The 26,417-nt window shown below is 40.0% G+C and overlaps 1 protein-coding gene across 5 annotated transcripts in view; it reads right to left on the minus strand.

Moving 5' to 3' along the window:
• Positions 1-26,417, minus strand: part of ATP10A (ATPase phospholipid transporting 10A (putative)) — a 179,237-nt gene that overhangs the window by 55,380 nt on the left and 97,440 nt on the right. For all 5 annotated transcript variants that reach the window (XM_061626943.1, XM_061626940.1, XM_061626941.1 and 2 more), the window contains 5 exons: positions 23,777-23,862; positions 8,859-8,965; positions 8,621-8,752; positions 6,436-6,569; positions 2,490-2,742 (listed from right to left, as the gene is read on the minus strand). In XM_061626943.1, coding sequence (XP_061482927.1) covers positions 2,490-2,742; positions 6,436-6,569; positions 8,621-8,752; positions 8,859-8,965; positions 23,777-23,862 — 712 coding nt within the window. The remainder of the gene's footprint in view (positions 1-2,489; positions 2,743-6,435; positions 6,570-8,620; positions 8,753-8,858; positions 8,966-23,776; positions 23,863-26,417) is intronic.

Below are 26,417 nucleotides of genomic sequence, written 5' to 3' on the forward strand. Positions count from 1 at the left end.
ATTCTGCAAAAACCTGTGAAGTATGCTACATGTAATACTTTGTGGCTGGTCACTGATGTGCTTAGATGACAGAAACTGATGCTGATTTTTCATGCGAAGAATGAAAAGAGCTAGGTCTTTCAGTACCTTTTCTCACTTGTAGATGCAAAATATGCTGTTTTAAGATACAAAAGCTCTTAGATATAATAAAAGGTCATTCAATCTGCATGATGACTTCACGTATTCACCAACACCACTTGGAACATTCTGTTCTCTCCACTTATCCTCCCATCCCAACTCAAGAAATTTATTTTCTATGAATCTTGTAGTCCACAAGATGCTATGGTGGGACAATCGCCAATGTCAACAGTTCTATTCCTTAACTTCTGATGTTCTTGGATTAGCCCCAAACAGAAGGCTCTTTATTAAGAGCAAAAAGGTATGTGCCTTCCAGAACCACAAAAAGTAACTAGTGAATAAAATTAATTTCCACAGATGACTATTATACAACATTTGTATGTTGTTTGTTATTATGTGCCTTCAAGTTGATTACGACTTATGGCGACCTATGTAGATCTTTGTATCTGTGTCGAGGTGGGGTGGGGTGGATAAATTCAACAGCTTGAATTCTAAGGTAAGTTAACTGAAGGAAATTCCTCATCTCCCCCTGCAGCCACTTGCACATCCCCTCAAAAAGTCTCCCTGGAAAATGGGGGGACCCTCCTGAACAATGTGGGATGTGGTACAGAGGCTGCTGGGGTAGGTGGGAACTGACCCAAAGCAGGCTGAGATCCTAAGGTAATTTAAGGACATTCATGGAAGGGAAATTTTCCCTGCAGCCCTCCATGCCCCATCCCTCATTGTTTGGGAGGGCCTCCAACCCTCCAGAGAGGCTTTGCAGGGGTTGCTGGTGGCTGCGGTGGAAAAACTTTCCTTCCATAAGCTTCCTTAAGTTAACTTATTTTAGGATCCAATCTAATGTGTGTCCCGTGAACCAAGAATCTCACTTCTGTCTGCCTGATTAGCATGCAATTAAGTATGAGACAAATGGGGTCACCTGTACCAAGATGGTTTTAAGCAGGGCTTCAAGACAGCTCATGTGAATTTCAATTATTTTACCATTTTGCTTCATTTATAATTTGGCAGCATCTTTGCCAACATGTTGAAACATATAACTCAGTCTTGACATTCTCAAAAGCTCTGAACCCACACATTCTGCTGCTAAGCTTCTTAGCCAGCACTTTAATGCCAGCTGCTGTTTCAACACCACAGAGCCTGTGTAAGCAGGTTATAAATAAATATCACCCGTAACTTGGCATTCTCCAAGGAATCACTGTTTTGTTTTCAACTGTGGCCATTTTGTTTTGAACTATGCATACTCTATGGTGTTAAAAATGTGATTGTATGCAATGCTGCTTGTGCAACAGAACTTCCCCCTCCTCTCCTCTCCTCTCCCAGGCAGCCCCACATACCCTCAAAGTCTGCTCCAGAGGGTTGGGGGGGTGTCATTGAAACAGATTTTGTTGGGGGGGAGCAACAGGGAGAGAAGAAAGTTACATCATGCAAAGGGATACAACTGGATACAACTCATGGTGCCGGTACTACAGTCAGTAGAGGCAGTTTAAAAAAACAAGTCAGAACAGCTGAGGGCATGTATTGGCATTTTGGCCTCATTTCCTTCTTGCTTCTTTTTCTAAGGGGTTTGTGTGTGTGCATGAAAAAAATCACAAAAACTTTCTCAGAAGAAAAAATTCTGAAACAAATTTTGGTTCAGCTTTGGTTTGCATATCTAAAATCATGCATTTGGCTGGTGGGATGGATGGATCCCACTGGATGAATGAATCCATTCATTTTGGTTTGTCTCAATTTTTCATTTTTCTAATCTTCAGTTCACCACATTTCCACATCATTTTACAATTTTTTTTTTTAAAAAGTCATTGTGACTGCTAGAATGCTATGGCAATGGAACCAATTACCTAGGGCGGTGGTGGGCTCTTTAACACTGGAGGCACTCAAGAGGCAGCTGAACAGCCACCTGTTGGCTACGCTTTCAGTTGGATTCCTGCACTAAGCAGGGGTTGGACTCAATGGCCTCATAGGCCCCTTCCACCTCTACTATTCCATGATCAGAATTTAAGTATGCGTTTCACCTGATAAACACATGCATGTATACAATTTTAATATTCACATTTCTGAAAAGCAATTTCCCCCCATATAAAGCATTTTTGTATGTTATTTATTCAAATGTATGCATTTTAATGCACGCTTTGCCCCACTATATGCATTTTTATACATGCTACTTGAATGGAAAACTGCACTGCAAAATTCAGAGAAGTGCACATTTTGAAGGAGGCTGTGTTTTGGCTTGCATATTGTTTCAGAAAGTGCAAATTATGTAGGGACACCTTTAAATGCAAACTGTATTGAATTTCTCCCCCACCCCTACTTTTAAAATGAGAGCCAATTTTATGTGCATTATATTAAATGACATGAAAAAATACTATACTTGCCATTGGCATCATGGGAGTATTCTATGCCAGAAACAGTGCATCTTCGGAAAACCATTTTATTCTCAGTAAGAGTCCCAGTCTTGTCTGAAAGTATATACTGAATCTGCCCTAAATCTTCAGTGATGTTCAGAGCACGACACTGTAGTTGAACTTCTGTTTCTTCATCAAATAAATCCTTGTCTTGATGAATAAAAAATACTTGGCATATTTTAACAATTTCAATGGAGACATACAAAGAAATGGGAATGAGAACCTGGAATGTATAAAAATCTAGAGTCATTAAGAGAAAAAAATACCGAAGGTTGCAGAAAAGATGTGTAATTGAATCAACTTGTGATGAAACTTGCAGCACTGTACTGTACCTTTTAAAGAATTTATATACTCTGACTTAAAGCCAACATTGTAAAGTTATTAGAATATCTGCAAAGGTTTATTGTGATAGATTAGGAAAGCCTATGGAGCAGTTGTAGACTTGACATCCATAATTAGGTGTGGTGGTGTTATTACCAAAGCTTGGAGAGAAGCAAATGTTTTCAGGATAATGAGCTTGAAAGAAGCTAGGAAAAGAAGGAAAAAGGATGGAGGGAGGGGAGGAAAAGAGAGAGTGAAGTCAGAATTGTGCCAGCATAAAAGATTTTGCAAAAGAAAAAAAAAACCTGAATCAAGACACCTCAAGTTTATATAACACACAAACAATAGGCTTTTAAATTGTCTCTCTAGCAAGAGCTGAAGCAAGGGAACTTAGTCTGGACCTGTGCAGAAAGCAGCCTTTTCAGCAGTAGATTTTTGTGCAAATGTACCTCTTTTTTATTGCTCAGAAAAGTATTATGGGAAGACTCTTTTTAAATCAGTTTTCCAAGGATTTTCTAAAACTACACAAAAAACTTTGTTCATAGTAGTATTTTCCCCCACTCTCTCTCTCCCTCTCTCCAGTGTAGAGAACTCTTGGTAACATATTTACCCAGGGCCTGCAGGAAGAGAACATCGCCGCCCAGGGAAGGAGAGTCTGCTGCTGCTGCTGCTGCTGCTGCTGCTGCGGGATCACCACCTCCACCACCCTTCCCTGTGGGACTTCTGCCTGGCAGACCTGCATCCTGCAGGACCAGGCCCCAGGTACCCAGCCAGCTGGGACTGATTGCTACCACCTGTCCCTCTTTGGAGGGAAACATAAGCCGGCTGGCTGGGGTGGCCTGGGTGTTTGTTTGTTTTTTGTGTGCTGCTTTTTTTATGATTTAATTGGAAATTGGTTTTAAATTGTTTAGGACTGTGGTTTGTTTTTGTATATGTATATTATGTATAGCTTTTTGTTATTGTAAGTCGCCTAGAGTGTCCACTAACCTGGACAGATAGGTGACCAATAAATAAAATATTATTATTATTATTATATTTACTGTGCAGGGGACCAGTCCTGCAGACAAGGTACAGAGCACATTCAGCTTATACCAGTGATGGGGAACTTGTATCTCTCCAGATGTTATAGGACTCTACCTCCCATTAGCTCAAGCCAGCATGGCCCAATGGTCAGGGATGATGGGAGCTGTAGTCCAACAACATCTGGACAGCAACAGGTTCCTCATCCCTGGCGTAGATGAAGTGAGGCTTAGAAACACGTTGTGGCTAAATCTGTCAGATGTGCACCTTAGTCCTTTCCCTGGTGTGAGCTTCTCCTCCTCAAGGCAAGAATAAAGAGAAACTGGTCAAGAATTCAGAAATGGGTGAAGTTGCAACTGATGCTCCTTCTAGCCATAAGCAGCATGAGAAAGAGGCACATGGCTCCTGGGGGAAAAATGCTGTCCCTATCACTACAGAATCCTATTTGCCTAATAGTTCATTAAAACAAAACTTGCATCCTGAGAAATGGCTTTGTCTCCTAAATATTATGTGGTCAAAATAGTGCTATCAAAGTTCAGGGATCTCTGGAGCCTCTCAGTTTCTGGATTGTTACTGCTGCCAAAGTAATGAAGCTTCCCCCCAGTGCTACCACCTCCTCAGCTGCAGATAAAAGAGTACAAGTGAGAGCCAAGGGTATGTACATGTTCTCTAGGAGGAGGGACAACACAAGGATTCAACCAGTTTATCTTGAAGTCCATTGGCTCTGCCTCCCTTCCCATCAGGGATGGAGAACTAGATCTACAGCAAGCCCTGCTTTGGGCAGCCATCGGCTACACTATGGAGTTCCCAATCAGAGCTCCTGATCCCAGCTTTGTTTGCCAAGGAACAATCAGGAGCACATATAAAGGCTGCCAATTGTTCCTTTGCAGTCGTGTCTTCCCCTGCTGTGACATATGGCATCATGCATGTGTGGTTTGAGGAAAATGGCCTTGCCGGCCAAATAAGGACCCCATGACAGGCCCAATCAGCCTGCAACCTGCTGTTCTACACTGAAGCCTCAAAAGGTAGAATTGGGAACAGCTATAGCTCAGTGGTAGAACAGCTGCTTTGCATACAGAAGCTCCGTGGTTCAAACCCTGGCAACTCCATGTAGGGCTGGGAATGTTCCCTGTTTGAATACCTGGATAGCTACTGCCAGTCAGTGTAGACAATACTGTGCTAGATGGACAAATGGTCTAACTCAAGATAAGGCAGCTTCCTAGGTTCCTGCCTCCCAAGGCAAACGGAGACTTTATTCTCTCATGGTAATGGGAAATCCACTGGAGATGGTCACAGACTCCCAGCTGCAAGGATCCCTGACTTATAATGCTGCCTTTAAAATGGAAATCATATCTCAACAGCAGATTTCAGTACATTATTAAGGAAGATGTATCTGAATTGTATTTTTTTAAAAAAATTCTGCTTTTATAGCCATTGTGCGATATCAGCTGACTCTCTAACCCCTTTTTCCTTCAGCAACATATCTCATGACTTCAAGAGCACACGGCCCAAATATACTCAAAGATGTTTTAAAATGCTGGTCCCCAAAGCATCTAATGTATTCTTGCAGTTCATTGTATATCACCACCCCAACTGATCCTAAATATCAGCAGTGGGAGGTGTGGAGGGGCCACTCCGCTCACATGACCTCACCTGAGTCACTACATCATACCAGGACAGAGAGGGTGATGGGCATAGTGATGGTGATGTGGTGGAAGCACACTGGCAGCAATGCCAGGTTGGTTGCACCAGCGTGGTTACACCAGGCCACCTTGCCACCACGGCTTCCATCCCAGTATGCTGCAGCTACTCAACTGGCCAGGGGTCAGATGGGCAGTGCAGCCCCACTATGTTCTCTGCTGCTGCTAAGTAGATCAGTGGGGATTGCAGCCTGTGTTACTCTTGCTGAAGGCGTTATTTATACTGCTTGTATGGGACTCGTCATTTGAAATTGTGTTTTATTATTTGTTAGAAGCTTCCTTGCGACTTGCAGAGGCAAGTTGAAAATGTTCTCAATATATAAAAGACTAGCAGTTACGATGCTACTTCTCAATTAGATTTATTGCCTGCGATTTCCAGCAATTCATCAGAGGTCTTGCTCGTCATGGTGCTGTATGTGATTAATAGTGTTAGATCCTAGGGCAAGTGCCATAGCTCAGTGGTAGAGCATCTGCTTTCTTGCAGAAGGTTGCAGGTTCAATCTCCGGCATTTCCACATAGGACTGGGAAAGTCCCCTGTCTGAAACCCTGGAGAGCCGCTACCAGTCAGTGTAGATAATACTTAGCTAACTGGACTAATAGGCTGACTCTGTATAAGGCAGCTTCCTATGCTCCTAATAAATTTTTTCTTCCCTTAGATTGATGATGTCTTAATGAGTTTTCTTTTTATCACACTACATGTGCTAATTGGCTTACCAATGCCAAGATGTTTGTGTTATCGCCAACACTGCTTTTTGAGTGGTCACTGTTAATAACGTAATTGTTACTGTCTGTACTTGGGAGGAAAAAAATACATTTCATAAATGCACTGGCGGAAACAACTAAAAAGGTGTCTCAACAATATGTGCACGGTTACCTGAAAAACTATAATCATTGTCAAAAATAAATAAAATGCAGCTTGACTAGGAGACCAATAGTTCCCACTGGGGCCTGGGACTTCAAAGACAGGCTTCTTTTTGTCACCATATTGCCAGACCCAGATTCCATGACCTGTGGGACAGGAGGAAGAGACATGGAAATACAAATTAAGCATCAAGAGGAAAAGTCAACATATTTGACATATGTTCCCCCCTCCCCCGCAGGTAATAGCATTGTGCACTTTCTCACATTTTCTGCTACACGGGGAAGCATTTCTCTCTCTCTAAAAAAAGCCTGTTGTTCTGACTGTGAGTCCATTCAACCAATAAAAACCTCTGATTTTTTAGATGCTCAGAGTGGAGGACATTATTTACAACAAAGTCTCTCTCTCTCTCTCTCTCTCTCTCTCTCTCTCTCTCTCTCTCTCTCACACACACACACACACACACACAACAGGGGGGGGGACATAGCTCAAAGGCAGAGCATTTACTTTGCATGTAGAAGATCCCAGGTTCAATCCCTGGCATCTCCAGGTAGGGCTGGGAGAGATACCCACCACCAGCATTCTGAAATCCTGGACAATACTGAGCTAGAAGGACCAAAGGTCTGGCTTGGAATTAGGCAGCTAACGATATTCCCATGAATATTTCAACCAAATGGGCGTGAATGATCACATTGGTCTTTCTGACCTGACTTGTATCCTTTCCTCTTGCCAAAGTGGTTGCTTTGGCAAGCACTTTAGCAACTCACATATTGGAGCCCCATGGGATGCAGCCACAGGAAAGAAGCAGTGGCTCTCCCATGACTCTTTGTGTAAAGGGGGGATAAGGCAGCAAAGATGTTACTCTGTGCTTGTTTCTTACAGAAGTGAGGCCTATATAAGGGCACTGAGCCTTATCTTTTGGGGAGTTAGGCAAAACCTTTTATAGACATGGGTGAGCCCTCCCAAGCTAAATTTGGATTAACTTGGAAATGATATTTCAAACAAACAAACAAACATTTGTTTGTTTGGATTATTTCTCCAACCTAATCTGAGGTATTTGGTGGGGGGAAGCCCCCATATCCCTGCTAGCCCTCACACTCCCCTTAATACCCTCTTGGCCAGTCCCTCATCCCCCTGGACATGTTTTCCCCTTCCCTTTCATGCAGGAGGGGTGTCAGGCTGTACAGGAGGAGAGATCAAAGGGAGCTTTCCCCCTCCATCCCCATGCTCTTTCTCTGTTCCCCTGACATTCTGGGTAACAGAGTGCCATGATGTAAAGCTTAGTGGATCACAGCAGAGCAGCCCTTTGGAGAAAAAGCTCTCCCATGATTTCCCAGGCTGTGAGACCTAACCCTCTGTCAGCCTGCTATTGTTCCTGCAACCCTTGCAACTTGAAAGGGAATGGGGGGATGGGGTATTGGCTAGGAGGCCCTTTGAAGGACTGTACACACTGGCAGGGTTTGGTGGAGGACATAAGAGCTAGGAGTTCTTCTCTGGCTTGGGTTTCAATATGAGCCACAGAAAAAATTGGGAGATTTAAAAGGTCACTTCTCATTTGATGAGGACCTTTAAGAGTTCCCAAACTTTGTTTCTGCTTCAGGTCTCAGAAGAACCTGGCTAGCATCCTTATATTTTTAGGAAGTATTTATTATAGGCTGAAGAATACTTTTCTTCTTTCTGCTGCAATTCTGTTATTGGTGTGAGTGTGTGCGTGCTTTTTGTTTTTTTTAATTAGGCTTTATAGCACGGATGGTGAGCTTGTGGCTCTCAAGATGGCCCTCCCAATATCAGTGTCCTGACCATTGGCAACAATGGTTGGGGCTGATGAGAGTTGGAGCCCAAAAACTTTTGGAAGGTCACAGGTTCCCCATCTGTGCTTTATATAATGGGTTTTAATCTACGGTTTGATTTTAAAATGTTTCAATGCTGTGACATTATTGTATCCCTTTTTATCCTGTACACTGTTTCAGTTACCATCTTGTTTGCTGGAAATCAAACAAAACAGGTATATACATCTTAAATTAAAGAAAGAAATCCCTACTCCCAAAACTTCTAATTTAGTTGAGGAGAGCTAGGTGTCAAACACTAAGTTAATTATGCCAACTGTGTTTGTTCCCGTAAATTCCAACAGCATTTTTTGTAATTTAATTTTCTGACTTCAATTTTTTATGCTTCATAACTAAAAATTAGGGGAACTTACCAACAGCTGAAAACAAACACATCACAATAAGTATGAGGACGCACCAAAGGACATCGACATTCATTTGCCTTTCAAGCTTACTGCGCTTGTAACGTGGCCCGCTGTTATTTAACAAGGCTTTCGTCTCATGCCCTGCCAAAGGAATTGCACTATATGATAATACACACAGGAATATGGATAGCGATCTAAAGAAACGCAGTGTAAAAGCACACAGTAAAGTATGGCAACCACCTCTTACCTGCATAGATGACTATTCCTGAGACTTCTTCTGTATTTCTAATCGTACATCCTCGCAACAAGAGATTCTCTTTATACAATGCAACCTTGTTCCCACTGTTATGCACACTGAAAAAAGCACAAGATACAACAACTTATTTATAAATAGCTATTTATTAACTGCAATTAAGGAGGACATATTTCATTTCTAACCAAGTTCTACACAAGCTAGAAAAACTAAATTTGGCATCTTTATAATTGATTTGCAAACAATAATGGGGAATCCCCCCCACCCCAACCCCATTTCTTAATATTGTTATCCTTCAATAGCATTTCTTTCTTTTTTTTCAATTAATTTTTATTCCAATTTTCAAAACCAAAACAATACAAAAAGAAAACAACACAAATCAATAACTAGTACAATACAAAAAGAAATATATATATATATATATAAAAGAAAGAATATTGACTTCCGATTTGTCATAGTTCAGCTATAAATCTATAATATATAACAAACCTATCTCTTAATAGATTATAAAATCACCTTCCTCCAACGGTTATCTTAGTTGGTTTCAAATCTCATTAACATCATATCATTTTAATCTTCCACAAAAAGTCAAAGAGAAGTTTCCAATCCTTGAGATATATGTCAATCAATTTTTTTTTCTAAATAAACATGCCAATTAATCCAGCTCATCAAATCTACTAAGTCCAGTGATTTTAAATCGCTCTTCTGTCATTATCCATATTGGGTCCATCTTCCATCTTCCATCTTTACGCACCCGAAAATCTTGCTGTCATAGTCATATAATAAGTCTGATAGGAATTTCCTCCATCACAGATATTTTCTTGCCATCAAATCCAAACGTATCACTGAAGTATTGTTGCAAAGCCGCATCTCTGTTCCTCTTTTCCACATGATACACTAGTACATCTCTTGAAGGTTTTTCCATTGACACAAAACAGGGATTAATTCTGTTAACTTTCTCCATTTCAAGTTCCATCAAATCCTTCCAGTCCAAGAATTTTTTTGAACCGATAATATCTTTATCTCCAATCTCTTCAATTCCTTCAGGGACAGCGCTGAATTCCAAACTGTAATATTTGTCTCCAGGATCCATCACAGCCAGGAAATCCAAATCTTTTTTCATGTCCCTAATTAAGCCAATCTCCATAGTTTGAACCTTGCCTTTAATTTCTCTTCCATCCTTTTTTTGTTTTCCAGATCTATCTTTATTCTCCTTTCTCACAGAATCCTGAGTTTCTTTCAGCTCCTGTCTCATTTCGTGAAATTCAATTCTCCACGCTTGTCTATTATTTCTCAGTTCTTGTTTTATTGAGTTAATCCCATTCATTATTTTCTGAAACATGTCTAGAGATAAAGTCCCTTCTTGTACATCCATGATCTTCTTAATTGTCATTCTTAAAGCCAAAGGAACAAAACTCCTTCAATTTTCAATGTCCCAAACAAAGAGCAGCTTATTTCTTTAACCAGTTACAAAGGAGTTAATCTTTCCAACAAACTAACGTCACACGCTAGACAACCCTTATCTCTTATCTGCCCGGAAGTGTAAGAACGGCTTTAGTTCACAGCGTCGAAATAGCTAGTAGCAGAGAGAATGAGCAGATTCGTCAAAAAAAAAGTAGATCAGGAAAAATAGTCCCAGCCATAAATCAAAAAGATTTCTTATGTCTTCCAATCAGAAATCTCTCGTCCGTTGTAATCTTTAAAATGCTATTTTCCATGTCAGCTTTTTGCAATAAAAAAAAAGATAAGCTATTTATATTTTCTTCCCCCTTAGTTCCGTGAATAAAAAAAGGAAAGTCTTACCTCACCTAGGTTATCTCAATTGCTGTTACTTTGACAAATCTCTTTAGCTGTATAGATAAGAAAATGATGAATGTAGACAGGAGGATGTTTGCCTGTTAATCCGTATAAAAAAAAAACGGGTCACTTATCCAACTGAGCTAGCATAAAATCCTCGCTCTGTCTGAGCTGCTGGAAGACAGACAATGCTTCAATAGCATTTCAAAAAACTTTAACATGGAAATTTTTTTTCCTTTCAGTGAAATCTGAAGTTCAGAAAAATGTAGTAGTTTCTAAAAACTGGTGGTAAACCTTTTGTATGCGGAGAAGTTACTGCTTTTTAACTGATTTTTGCCATAATTCTTCTTGAAGGGTTTTCAATACCACTGTATATATTTTGGCCCTTTGGAAGGCTCCCAAGGTGGTTTACAACATTAATACAGACAATCCAAATAAATACAGCAAACTATAAAATACAGAGAGCATTATTATTATAATTATGATTATTTATTAAATCTATATCCCACCCAAAGGAGGCCAGGATGGCAACACATCTCTGATAAAACAATACAATAAAAATCTAAAAACGTCTAAAATCAATCAACAATAAAAATAATTAAACACAATTACATACATAAGAACAACTAAAAACAATTCCAATACAGATGCAGACTGGGATAAAGATCTCTGCTTTAAAAGCAAGCTGAAAGAGAGAGGCCTTCAGTAGACGCTAAAAAAACAGTAAAGATGGCAAAATATTTAATGGGAGGGAATTGGGTAAGGTGCCACCATACTAAAGGCCTGGTTCTTATGATGTATGAAATGGACCCACTGATAAGATGGTATCAATGATTGATTGGGTATACCTATTCAAGGGATAAGACAATCTTTTAGGTATCCTGGCTCCAAGAGGTATAGGACTATGTACAACAAAACCTTAAAACAAACCAATAAAACCAACTGAAAAGCAAACAATTAAAATAAGTCAAAGAAGAACAGATGCATCTTAACCACCCATCTCCAAACCACTAATGAGGAGGCCAATCTAGCCTACATCATCATCATCATCATCATCATCGCTGTTTATTATTATTATTATCGTTGTTGTTATGTGCCTTCAAGTCGATTATGACTTATGGCAACCCTATGAATCAGTGACCTCCAAGAGCATCTGTCATGAACCATCCTGTTCAGATCTTGTAAGTTCAGGTCTGTGGCTTCCTTTATGGAGTCAATCCATCTCTTGCTTGGCCTTCCTCTTTTTTATTGTTATTGTTGTTGTTGTTGTTGTTGTTATTTCTTACCTGCCCTTCACCATAAGGTCCTAGGGCACATTACAACAATGTAAAAATACAATAGTAAGATCAATTAAATAATTTACAAGCAGAATAATAGAGTAGGTCCTAAAAATGTCTCTCTCAGGTGTCAAAGGCCAGAGTAAAGAGGCGCATCTTCAGCATATGACGAAAGCCATACATTGAAGGTGCCAGACGCATATCTGTGGGGAGGGATTCCATACCTTAGGGGCTGCCTAATTGTTCTTATATATGTAATTGTCCTGGAGTGCCACCCTCCCCCCAAACCTCCAAGGGTGGCAGAACTATCTGGAAGACCCTCTCTGCCTATCTTAACACCTGATATAGTCTGTAAGGGAGGAGACAGTCTTTCAGATATTTCGGAGGGAGTTTCACAGTCATCTCCAGCAACTGTGAAAGCCTTTCACGAAGCAGGAGGAAGCGAGGAAAGGGTACTTTTCCTTCACAAAAAGCAACAATGCACTAACAATGCAAAACACTTATTTTGGCTTATCCAAAGAAAGGAGGCAAAATTATTATTGGTGTACTTTATCGTTTTAAAAAAACAATTAAGGGGCTGAGCTAGTCAATTGGCTCCTGGTTTGAGAGGGTCCTGGGCAAAATATCCTCCTGTGGGGCTCTCTTTTGCCAGTGGATCCCAGTGGGCTTACTTGGCGGCAGTGGGAGCACTTCAAGCAGCACTGAATCTAGGCACCCTTTTAATTACCCACAGCGTGGCAGAGCTGCACTAGACCAAGGGCATTGTGAGAAATTAAGAGAGTGGCTAGAACCACATGGCTGGATGGAGTGCTGGGCCAGAAAATAAAAAACTGCTAAGGGGGCCCAGGGGCAGGCATCAACTGGGTCCTAGGCAATTTCCCAAGGATACTAGATGCTGATGCTGGCTCTGGGTCTCTTACATGTGCCATCAGATGCTCTCAGCCCTCTCATCCTTAGCATAGCTCTTCACTCACAGGAGACCTTCCAACTGAGCATGTTCAGTGAGTCAGCGGCAGGAAACTCCTACATGAAAATCAGCATCACACAAAAGAGGGAGTGAAGAGAATGAGATGGGTGCCTGGATTGTGCCCTAAATTTTCATTTTGTTCTGTCCTATGGTCTCCTCACTTCTTAAAATGGGTGGGATAATAATTCTTCCCCCCCCCTTAAAGCATGTATGGATTCATGCACATACACAGGGGAACAAAAAACCCAGTTTTATTATATTCTGGTGCATCATGGTAAGAATCCAAAGTTTCCCTAAAGTGCATTAGTTGGTTTGACTGACATCTCTTTATGTAGCTCATTTTGTCTCAGAAACTTTTCATTCTTTTCTGCTTTTTTTCTTTAAGGTTCTTTACACATTTATCTCTGGATATTCTGTTGTTCTTCTCCTTTCAGGGAAGTGCCCCCAAATAGTACAAAAGGTTAAGACATTGAAAAGGTTAAGACATTGAAGGTATATGTCACTGTGGGGAAAGAATTGACCGCCAAGGGTCAAATAATCTATACGAAGGGAAGGCAGCAGAATTAATGAAAAGCTCTTAGTAAATGAAGCAACATGTTCCTATGTTAATTGCTTGCTAGGTCAGAAGATACAGAAGTAAACTCTGTTTGTGAGAGTACATTGCCACAAAGGGAATATTTGAAAGATGATAATAATATTCCAAGTCAAATAAACTAGAAAAACTTTTAAAGACAGGATCACAGGGCAGATGTAATAAATCCTTAAGCCAACTATACATTTTACATACTGAACTTTAATTCTAAGACAACTATTACATTATTACTTATTTATCTGGAAAGCACTTACATCTTGCTATCCAGCAATAAAACATTCCTGCACAGGAAAGCTTATCTGTAGGACTTCTGCGGTGGAAATTACTTTACAGTCCTCATCTTTTTCAACCTCAATTCATTATAGTCTGAGGTTTATGACTTATGTTGTATTTTATATGTAGTATTTTTATCTTATTTTGTACGTTGCCTAGAGTGGCCGTTAATTCGGCCAGATAGGCGACTCAAAAATAAAATTTTATTTATTATTATTATAAATGCAGTTGTCTAACTAGTATTCTCATTTCACAAACAGTAGGACTGAGCTTGAGGTACAATGGCCCTGGTTCAGACATAATCATGTAGAATAGAGAGCTATCATACAATTGGTGCTAAAATCATAACTTTCCCGACAGAAAGATTGTGTTTTTAGCTCCGAGAAAGATGATTGTTCATTGGGGATGAGACAAGAAGATGTTTAGAATTAGGTCTTCCCACCCTTCTCCCAAAGAAGTGACAAGCTGCTACCGGTGCACTCAGTCTATAGCAATTTGTGTGTCCAATCTGCAGTGCTTTATGAGGGCTTTCCCCCAGGTAGTACTGATCATGTCTGTGACTTGTTTTTGCACGTTGGTCATTCCTATTGGAATGGAGCAGGAGATTTGAGTGTGTGGCTGAGAGATGAGGTGAACACAGACAACAGTGCAACACTTTGCTGACTAGATCACATAGGATTGGGATGTGAAATAATACAGAAATGGGCTGCAGTGCAAGGATATAAATATTATCCATCATCATCATCATCATCATCATCATCAAGGATTTATATAGCACTTCATAGTGTTCAAAGTCCTACAGTGCACAGCCTTGTTGCAATTGTTTCAATAGCCATATAGGGTAAATCAAATATCATCCATTTTAATATTTTCTGTTTGGTAATACCTTTCCTGATCATCATCTCTCCTAGGCACAGTGATAAAAAGCATTCTGACACTGAGGATACTAACTCAATATATTACAGCATGAGCTTTCATGAGCCCACTTGTGATATGTGGTTGACTGCAGCTGCTCATAAACCAACCAGTTTCTAAGAACCTAAAGCACTGTTGTCTTTTTATGATGTTTTTATTTACATAGCATTGTAAGTATCTGTGGAGCTTTACAGAATAGTCTAAGCTAAAGAAAAATATTCTTATCTACAAGTAGCATGCAATCTAAATGTTCAAGAGTGGAACAGACAACAGAGTGGAAGGAGGAGACTCTCAAAAGGGTCTGGCATGGACTAACTCTTCATAGCTAGTGGCAGATCATCTGCATTGTATGCAGAAGGTCCCAGGTTCAATCCCTGGCAACTGGGAGAGAACTCAGTCTGAAATCCTGGAGAGCTACTGCCAGTATATTGAGATCAATGTACCAATGGCCTGACTCAGTATAAGGCAGCATCCTATTTTCCTATTAGTCTGCTATAGGTATCTTATAGGATCTATTGATTACAGGGTTCAATAGTGTTTTCAGATCATGGCAAGCATAGGAACCATCTATAATTCAAAATGGTTTTTGTGGAAGTATAAAACTTATCATTTCCTAAAATCTCATCGAAGCTTAAGGAACAGAATTGATAGGCTGCTGGTTATGACCCCTTTGTCCTGAATGCTTGACTGACATAGTTCGCGGTTTGCCCCTATGCCTCTGTTGATCAGCACAAAGATGAGATACAGAAACACAACATTGATGACAACTGCTATTTGCCAGAAAAGTTACACACACATAAAAAATAAAAAGCATAAAAATGGAGAAAGGTTCAATATCAGCTTAAAACTATTCCTTCTGTTTTAAAATCGCCAATAGTATTTCTTTATTTTCAGCTGGACCACTTTCAGCAGAGAAGAGCCAAGATGATGCTTAGGAGACTTGAATTTTTGGAACAACAACAGATATTAATGTTTGAAAAGATTGCAAACATGGCTTTTTACTATTCTGTGAGAAATATACCTTTATCATTAAAGTATGCATTTCCAGATATTCTTTTAGAAAAACAAAACAAAACATTTTCAAAGTCATTCAGTGTCAAATAACAACTACAGATTCCTGGATAACTTAGCATGAATGTCAAGCAAATAGTTACATGCACACATCTTTTCTTTTTTTCTTTATAACATTGCTATCTGTCTGTCTGAAGTTCCATACAGTCTATTATGCAGAAATTGGGCCCAGTTGAGATGATAAAATCCAGTGAAGATCTAAATTGCCAGATGTCCTGTATTTGTTGCTTCTAACTTTAGAAAATCACCATGCCACAAAACAAAAGATGTCCTTTTCATGTCTTTGTCTGTAATTTGCTGCTTTATTTCTTTGCTTCAGACTCCTAGACATAAATTTTTGTCTTTCCCTAGTGTGTAGCTTGACTCATCTCGACTCATTTGAAGGCCAAACTAGGCATGAAGTTAAATGTATCTTTCCATTTAACGTGCAGATATCTAAGAATGCAAATGGGTTTTTTTTTCTCAGGGCGACAGAGGAAAGGGGAAATTCTTCCCTCTGCACCTCTTCTAGCCCTGATAATTGTCCATCCCCTTATTTACATTTTTTAAGAGCCTGCATATTACATGCAAAGAAGCATTTAATGTCATGATGAGTTTGGCCGCAAGTTATCTCAAGGACTGAAGATGCACCCAACACATTATGCCAAATTGTGGTCACTCCTAGACCAGGGGTGGGGAACCTGTGGCTCTCCAGATGTTGTTGGACTCCATCTCCCATCAGCCTTCATCATCATCAGACCAATGTCAGGGATGATGGGAATTGGAATCCAACAATATCTGAAGGGCCACAGCTTCCCCATCCCTGTCATCATTCAGCATCGGGCACCCCAGCCAAGAGGCAACCAAAGAAACATATGACAAAAAATCAGAAGAATTCTAGGGTCTGCTGTTTAATCTGTGTCTTGTGTGTCTATCAGTTTGACAGAAGAGACACAAAAGATCTCAGTAGCATAAACTTGGACATTTCTGTTTGAATGCAGAAGAACCAGACTGCTGGTGCTTTATATCACAAAGGTTGCACAACATGTGTATCCTATGCAATACGATTCATCTTACAGGGGTGAAGATGTTGATGTTCCAGATCTTCAAAACAGGAATAATGTTAAACTTGGTAATGAACCCACCATGGCCTAGTTCTCACATCACGGTAAACCATAGCTAATGGTTTCCCATGAATATACGCTTTTGGGCTGCTAGCATAATGAGGAAACAAACCATGATCGGTAAGCCAAGAACAAACCTTGGTATCAGACTGTGGTATGTCTGGAGTGAAACAAAGTAAGACTCCTGTTTCATATATAATGCTAAGTTAGAGATCATGTTTTGTTTCTTCTCATCGTGACTAGAGAGGAGCAAAGTGGCCATGTCAAACTGTCCTGTGAGCATATAATAAAAGTTTGTATTGTATTGGTAAAACATTAGCTATAGTTTACTGTGACATATGAACAAGGCCAGAAACAAATAACAGCAGCTTAAAGAAATTGAGTCATAAGAAAAACTGTATACAAACAGAGAATTTGGAGAGGGATGAATTGCTGCAAACACAGGAGAACTGGGGTCTTTCACACTAAGAGAATACATATAGTGGGCATTTCAGAAACATAGAGGAAAAGGGAACATCGGGGGATATAGTTCTCTTGAAATATATCTGGGCTCCTGCTGGGAGGAAGGGTGGGATATTAATCAAATAATAAATAAAATGAATATAGAATCTATAAAAAAAGACTGGGAAGGCCAGACTGGGGAAAATTCCAGAGTCCAATAACTTATTTTATTCTCTGAATCATTATAGGTAGAAATACTGAGCCAAAAGGTAATTTAGTACTGGGGGCATACTATCTCTCCTGATCAAAACTCTGATGATGATCCTGAGATGGAGGAAGAAATCAAAGAGGCAATCAAAGCAGAAAGTGTCATGATAACTTCATTTACTTTCACATGAACCAGGCAAAGATATATTTAGTCAATAACAAAGAAATAAAATTTCTAAATATGATAAGCGATTATCATAGAAAGGACTATTTCCTTTTGGAAACAGTGATGGGCTGAACCAAGAGAAGGTGACCCTTGACTTGGTCCCAGGTGGAGACAAAACTTCGGGTGAGATATAATATATGTATGGGACATATGGTTTGAGTTTTACTTTGTATTTAAATTGTTTTTATTTATTTATTGTAAGCCACCCAGAGAACTTTACAATGCAATAAATAAGTAAATAAAATATAACTACCAGTCAGAAATAGTGACCAAATGCTACCAAATTCAATATATATTCACTGATAGGCAAAAAAGTATTGCACTTTAAGAATGTACCTATAGCCAACAGATATTTCTATTATACTTTAAAAAGCAGGGAAATTGGGCAGCTAGAGTGAATGCACCAAGGGAGCAGGAGACCTGACATCATCTCTGAGATATTGAACTGCCCTAAAAATTTGAAAAAAGGCAAACACAATTTGGGTCTTTCACAGTCCAAGCCGCTTTCTGTATAGCTTGGAAGAATTTGGTAACATGTGCCTCTGAGCATATGGTGTGTGGTGGCAACACCTGCCATCTCCAAAGATGGAGAATTACATTTTTGTATGTTTGTTGGTGTTCTTACTTTGCTTCATTCTGTGTTATTTATTTATTTATTTATTTATTTAAGCTTATATACCGCCCGACTAGCAACAGCTCTCTGGGCGGTGAACATTAAAAATACAATAAAAATAACACAAAACTGTACACAAAACTGTACAGTCTAAAATCAAAATATAATAATTTAGAATTAACAGGAATTAAAATGCCTCAGAGAAGAGAAAGGTTTTAACCTGGCGCCGAAAAGATGATAGTGTCGGTGCCAGGCGCACCTCCTCGGGGAGACCATTCCATAGTTCGGGGGCCACCACTGAGAAGGCCCTAGATCTTGTCACCACTCTCCGGGCTTCCCTATGAGTCGGAACCCGGAGGAGGGCCTTCGTAGTAGACCGTAGTGTACATTAGTGTTACTAATGTTTCTACAGAGAATCTAACCTAGAAAATTATATGTCTCTCATTATTCATCATAGAAATCTGTGTCAAATTCATTTTTATTAATTTCAAAGCTTTTTTATTGGTCAATGTCGTATGATGGTAAAGACAGCCTTTTGCATTTCAAACTGGAGATTACGCTCTAGTTCTATTTTGGGCACATTAACAGTTGGATCTGAAACTGCAGTTTGATGTAAATTGTTGTTGTTGTTGTTGTTGTTATTATTATTATTTGATTTATATCCCGCCCTTCCTCCCAGCAGGAGCCCAAACTAAAATCAGACTGATTACAGTGTGTTGCTACTTAAGGAATGACTCCAGCTGTTGGAAAAAACAAACTTGGCCTGTCCAAGATGCATGTTTTCAGCCTGCTATACTTAAATTATTCCACTTAAAGAAAGGTGGGCATGGTCAATTAAAAACATAGAGCACACCTAGAATTTTGCTAGAATATATTTCACCTCCCACAGTTTTATCTTGTGCAAACTCAAATACTCCTTATGTCCATGGGAAACTATTCTGCAGAACAGTCAGTGCCATTATTCCACAATTGCTTTTGGAGCTTTATTTTAGTGTTGCAAAGTGTTGCTTTTCTTCACATATTCATAGAAATAGAAGCAAAAGAAAATTATTTACTATAGGAAACCACTAAAGTTACAAAGTAAATCAAACATATTTAAAGTGACAATCTGAACTATATCAACTGTTTTAATATTGTGGCTTCCTCTCTGCTAAAACAAGAACAGCACAGCACATGTCTTGTTGCTGTTATTTGGGCTGATTGCAGGTATTGTTACCACTCACCATATGCTCAGAGACATGTTACCAAATTTTTCCAAGCTAAACAGGAAGTGGATTGTGTCAAGAATAGCTAACTTTGGTCAAGCTGAAATGGGTCAACCAGAGAGAATTCTGGGAGCCTCTGGTCCCTAGGATCCCCTAATGGGGGTGATCCGAAGTTCAGTGTCAGACAGGCAATTTGCAGCTTCGCAAGGGGATGCAATTGATCCCTAGCTGTTATCCCTTATCAGCTTCCTGGGATTAAAAGTCAGGAAGAGGGGGTGTTGTAGATTAGGACCCCTGGGTGATGCTGTCTAGCTCCCTTATCTTCAAAGACTTCAAAGGAGTAGATCCCCTTCAGGGGCGGGATATGGCTATTTGCTTTCCCCCCTCCTTGTTGATGGTTAAACCTCATAAAAAAGGAAGGATAATCTTCCAAGTTCAGTTCCCTTTTTCCATCTACCTGAACTCGCTGAAGTTGATAGAGAGGAGCCTTTTTGGGAACCAGGCGGCTCTGCTGTAAGTAGAAGATCTTAGTTTAAATAGATATAGCTTTGTTGTTTTCTTTGTCTGTATTGAACTCTCCCTTTGTCATGCCAATGTACCTCGTGTAACCCATCTGAGGGTGATTGGCTTTAAGGAATCAAAATATTGTTCTCTTTGTATATACCATGCTGTTTACCTTTAAATAAACTATCCCTTTATGAACGGTGTGTATTGGATTGGAACTAAGGATTCTAAATCTAGTCCTCCGCTACTGAATGCTACTGCGGTTGGTTAATGAGGGTTAATCCCTTGGAATTCACATTGGGCTCTGAGGTCCCTTCCCTCAAAGAAGGAAACCCAGAGGAAGGGTGGTGGTAGCCCTACTAGGAATAATTACTCCTGAAGGGAGAGAGTTTTGCCTGAGAAGCAGAGACCCAGGAAAGTGGGACTGTTCTCGGAAGCAAGGACCCCCTTTGGGGAACTAAGGACAAGTGACCCCAGGGGGACAAGTCTTTGACAGATTGGACTCTGAAAGACCAACCCAAATTGTGTTTGCATTTTGACAAATTTGTAGGACAGTACAATATTTCAGAAATAGGTCTGGTCTCCTGCTCCCCTGATGCATTCACTATAGCTGCCCGATTTCCCTGCTTGTTAAAGTTTGACAGAAATATCTGTGGGCTATAGGTACATTCTTAAACTACAAGGGTTGGGGATTTTTTGCCTATTAGTGAATTTCTCTGCTTTTTAATCCGGGAGGTAAGAAATGGGATCCTGTACAAGTTTCCTGAGAATGGATTGATCATTTGCATGCTTATTGAGTTCAGTGGGATTTACTCCCCTGAAATCATACTTAGGATAGGTGAAACAGACCACAGGGGATGGGGAGGGGAGGAGTGGGAGGGGAGCAGGCAGGAAGGGGAAGAGGAGGCAGATTTGATCATTTACATGTTTATTGAATTTAGTGGGCTTTATTCCCATACAATCATGCTTAGGATACGTAAAACTGACTGGGGGGAAGGAGGGAGGGATGGAGTGGGCAGGGAAGGAGGAAGAAGGAAGAGGGGAGGAGAGGAGGAAGGGAAAGGAGGGGAGAAGGAGGAGAAAGGCAGGTCTGATCACTTGCATGTTTACTGAGTTCAGTGGGATTTACTCCCGTGCAATCATGGCTTGGATAGGTAAAACTGACCATGGGGGAGGAGGAGGAGAGAAGAGAGTAGAGGGAAGGAGGAAGAGGGTGAGAGGAGAGCAGATGGCAGGGGAGGGGAAGAAGGGGTGAAGGAAGGGGAGGGGTGAAGGAAGGGTGAGGGAAGGGGCAAAAGGGAGGGAGGAGGAGGGAGGGCAGATTTGATCATTTGTATGCTTATTGAGTTCAATGGGATTTACTCCCATGTAATCATGCTTAGGAGAGGTGAAATTGACCAGGGGGAGGGGAGGGGAAGGAGGAGGAGAGGCTTAGGGAGGGGAGGAGAATGGATGGGTGGGCACTGGGTAGAGGGAAAGCCCTTCCTTTCCAAAAGGAAAACATTTTGAACAGTATCATTCTTTTTCATGGTTTCTCCCATCTTTTTCTTCTACAGCAGGCACATGTAGCCTCCCATCCAAATTTAAACCAAAACTTTCCCTGGCCACATCCATACCAGACTGTTATTTCACTTTTGACAGTCATGGCTTCTCCCAAAGAATCCTAGGAAGTGTAGTTAATGAAGGGTGTTGAGAGTTGCTAGGAATGCCCTGTTCTCCTCACAGAGGTTCCATCAGAGTGGTCAACTGTTAAACCACTCTGGCCACTAGAGCTCTGTCAGGGGAATGGGAGTCTCCTCTCAGCACTCTTCACAAACTACACTTCCCAGGATTCTTTGGGGGAAGCCATGACTGTCTAAAGTGAAATCAAGGTTGGGTGTGGGTGTGACCCTGATTAGGCAAGCCCAGCAGCTGTGACTCTGGCTTTTAGAACACTGACAGTTGGTTCTTACTGAGCATGCCCGGCCTTATCATTGAGTTCAATGCTAAATTTCTTAAATTAATTAAAAATTGGCTAGGAATGTTTTTAATTTTTAAACTGCAGAAGATGAAGGTCACAGTATGGGGCAAGGTTAGTAAAATGATAACAGGTACTCTGTGAATATGGCTGATTTTTAATGAATTTCAACAGATTATGAGAACTCTGACTGAAAACAGTCCAAAAGGGATCTGGTTTCTCTCTCTCTCTTTTAACACTTTGAACTCTCTATTCTCTCTCTGTTCTGTGTATCGTCATGAAAGTTTAGAGGGTTGTTATGCAAGTATTTCTGAGTTCAGGACTATAAGTTTTGTAAGGTTTTGTTTTGAAATGACCTTATGGGAAGCATCAGAATGGCATGTGGTGGTATTTTCAATTTAACATTGCGGAATGCGAAATGTCCATGCTGACTATAGTAATGTATATAATGTAGGCAGAAAATTGCCCACAAAGTCCAGTGTAGTCAATATTTAATTTCAAGAAAGGACCTTTCTCAAAAATCACCATCATTTGTATGCCACTTTCCCACAAGACTGTGCCCAAACTGAGGCTGTGAGCACACTAATCACCTACAGCAAATCACTTCCATTGGCCACACCTGGAGGGGGAACGGGTTGATCTTCTGATCAATTATGACATCTCCTTGAAGCTAATATTTTTTAAAAATGCACTCAAGCTAATCCCACCAGGTTTTACAGTAAAAAGAGGCAGGTTTGACTAGCGTTGTATGCCCCTGCTTTTAGAAAAGAGAGGTGGAGACGGACTGGAACCGGCACAACAGTAAGTGTATCTCTATCGAGATTCACAACATATCAAATGAGCAGCAATAGAGGTAACAGCTGAAAAACGTAGTATGAACAGTTACGAGCATCCATAGTGTCAATAAGACAATACATAATAAAAATATAAATCAATCAGTTTGAAACAATACAAATAAACTCTCCTATCTAATCCAACAGCTCAAAACCAAACAGGAGGTTGCCTCCTGTGGCTACTGTGGGAACAGGGCACTGGGTGTACCCTTGATGTGATCCAACATGGCGGCTCTTATGTTAATATCACAAAGGCCTTAATTTTGCCACAGGATTGAAATAGTAATCTATGAAAAATTGGATGCTTATCCTTGCCCAAGAATTTACACAGTGTATCTGCATTCTATCAACTGATGTCAGATGCTCAGATGAACAGGAGTTGCACTGAACTCTTAACAGATTTCCCATGTAAATTTTTATTTTTTAAAAAAAATCTTCCCCAAACGGTTTTGGCTTTGCTTCATAATTTACTGTCCTTGCTGTATCTCTTGTTTAATTCATCCAGTGAGCGGCTTTAGGTTCTGTTTCTGATATTCTGAAATACGTTCAAGTTAAGCCTTTCACAGATTTGTCCTGTACCCTGCTTCAACTAGTGATAAGTGTGCAGGTATTATCAAAAATATGTTCACACAATCAATGACATGTGCCAACAGGTTCACTCCTTACCGCTCCCACTTTCCAGTCAAGTTAATTTCCATCAACCCTGTCCTCTCATAAAAAAGTTCATATGAATCAACAACTCTTCACTATATACATATTTAACAGTGCCATCCCATGCATGTCTACTCAGAAGTAAGCCCTATTAAACTTAATGGGCCTTTCTCCCAGGTAAAAGTGAGTAAGATTGCAATCTATAGCTGTAGGTCAATTCTAAATAGTAGATGTAATTGTTAGGATCAAATAGAAGATGAAATTGTTAGAATATACTTACATGAAGCCTCGAAACCTACTTAAATCATTATTTGGTTCCTCACATTCAATGATGCTAGTAAACTTCAAAGGGTCAAATTCAGAGTCCTGGATTAAAGAAAACAATAGAATTAGCAATCAGCAAAAAGATTAACACATGAATAATTTACAATTGCTTTTAGGGATGTCGCTGTCCACAAAATGTATTTATTTAATTGATATAGAACCCAAAAGTCCCAGGGATAAAATGCATGCACATAAAAATACAAATTAACCTATACAGCTAATAAAGCTGTAATCTATAAAACTAATCCAGCCCGGCTGGATCATGACTGTCTAGCCCAGGTTCCTGTTTCCCACAGCCGCCAGCCAAATCTGGAGATGGCAAATGGTTCTGGAGTACTTTAAAAGAGGGATGAGACAAATATACAGATGATCAATGTACTGACAGCTATTAGGCATGACAACCAGCACAGAAGTTCCAGATTCAAAGGCAGTGTACCTCTGACTAGCCGTAGGTGAAGCACAGAACACCAGGGGAGGACAGTTGCTCTCATGTCATGTTTGTGGACTTCTCAGAGGCAAAGCAGGATGGTGGGCTAGGTAAACCCTTGGTCTGATCCAGCAGAGCTGGTCTTTGTTCCTCTTATGTTTATACCACTTTGCATTGGACACATAACAATAAAAGCAAACAATTTATATCAATAAAATACCATACTGAATATGACAGAACATAAAGCAATCGGTTCAGGATAAACCTATAAAGCTGGGATGAGGCATCTGTCACTCTTTGGATGTTGTTGGAACTCCATCACCCCTAGTCAGCATGGCCAACAGTCAAGGATGATGAGAGCTGCAGCCCAGCAACATCCGAAGGACCACATCTTCTATAAAGGACCTTGATTTGTAAAGGGTCACATTTACACTAAAAGGGAGTACACATTAAATTTTTAACATTTATTTGCTTCTAACCTTGTAAGCTGTGATATGGAAAAACAGTATTAACCATGGAAAGACACATGAGGGCAAAGGTGCAGATGCAGTTCCCCGAGTTTGTTTTCACTGAGTGTACAAAGAAGTAAAACACGTGTAGCTACTTTGTATTTTATATGGCAGAAGCAGGGACACGCTAGATTTTTCTACATGAACCCAATTCTGGTGCAACCTTGCTTCCTGACATAAAGCCATCATCATCATCATCATCATGTTATTCTGGTTTGTGAAAGATGTCCAGGCAGGCCGAAAATATTTAAAATTGTCATTGACAGGTTTCAAATGTTTCAAGCTCAAGCAAAGCCGGACAGCAATCTGAGAGAATATAAATCAATACATTGTCAATCAAAAGAATGTTAATACAAGCCTTCTGAAAATATAATCAGGACTTTTTAATTGCTTCATGGTAGTTCAGTTAAATTAATCCTGTACAATAAATTAGGCACATACAGTAGGATGCTTCTTTCTTAATTAACATTTAAAATTCTTCTTGACTTCCTAATTAGGCTCAAGCTGGCACTTGCACTGTCTGCATATACTGAGCATTTACCCACTATGATAAGGCTTTATCTTTGGACTTTCATGGCAGAGCATATGCCTCTTTTGTTTAGACATGGAAATTTAAATACTCCATTCTTTCAGCAACAATCATACTCATTAAGAGCCCTTCCGCATGATCAGGGTTTTTTTGCCCACTAAAAAAGTGCAGTTTTTTTTTTACTTGTTGCACACAGTTCTGATGTCTACTCTGAAAGCTGCTGTGAGGAAACTGCATTTTCAAAAAAGGTCAAAGCATAATAGTGGTATGTGTGGAACTTAATAACTTCCCACAGATAGATTTCTTTGGTATTTCTAGGGTGGACAAATCAGTGTCCTTTCACTCAGATTCATTCATGGTCCAAATCTGTTGTCTTCTGGTGTTAATCACTGTGATTTTGTATGTTTCTTGTAGTTGTACATGTGATTCAGCAGGATTAATATAACAAGTTTCACATTCTTCTCTGTATAAATGCCAATACTAATATTGTGCATGTATACAAAACCATAGTTTTAAGCATTTGCAAGAGTGAAATATCCTAAAACTTTAAGTATGCATGAACACACTACATGTTTTTAGATGTGTAAAGAGCCAAGAATTGCACTGCTACATTTGGTGAACTGCGAAGAGCAGTGGACCACAAAATGCCGGTTTACAAATTTGCAGATCAGATCAATTTGGCTTGGAATTTATTTATTAGATTTATTTCTCACCCTTCCTGTCAGTAGGAGCCCAGGGCGTCAATTCACAACAATGGAATTACTAAAGCATCCCTTGTAATTGCTGTGTGGGTGAAGTTGTGAAAGTATGGATACCTATTTGGTATCTTTTGGTATCACTGAATGGGGATACAGTTTCCTTCTGCATTATTTTCTTAACCTTACAAGTTATGGTTGGCTCAACACATCCACAAACAGAAAAATTCTGAATAACTTGAAAAAGAGCAAGCTGTTGGTTTTTGAACTGGGAGTCAATGAAATTTGTATGGGAATTTCTATACATATTGCAGGGGTTGCCAAATGTTTTGGACCAGAAGGTTCATTTCAAATTTTGAGAGTGCTGGGGGCACCAGTTACAAAATAGCTGCCATGGGGGCATGGCATAACACAAAATGGCTGCCAAGGGGGAGTGG

The sequence above is a fragment of the Rhineura floridana genome, chromosome 5 (assembly GCF_030035675.1).
Source record: "Rhineura floridana isolate rRhiFlo1 chromosome 5, rRhiFlo1.hap2, whole genome shotgun sequence".
Taxonomy (NCBI): Eukaryota; Metazoa; Chordata; class Lepidosauria; order Squamata; family Rhineuridae; genus Rhineura; species Rhineura floridana.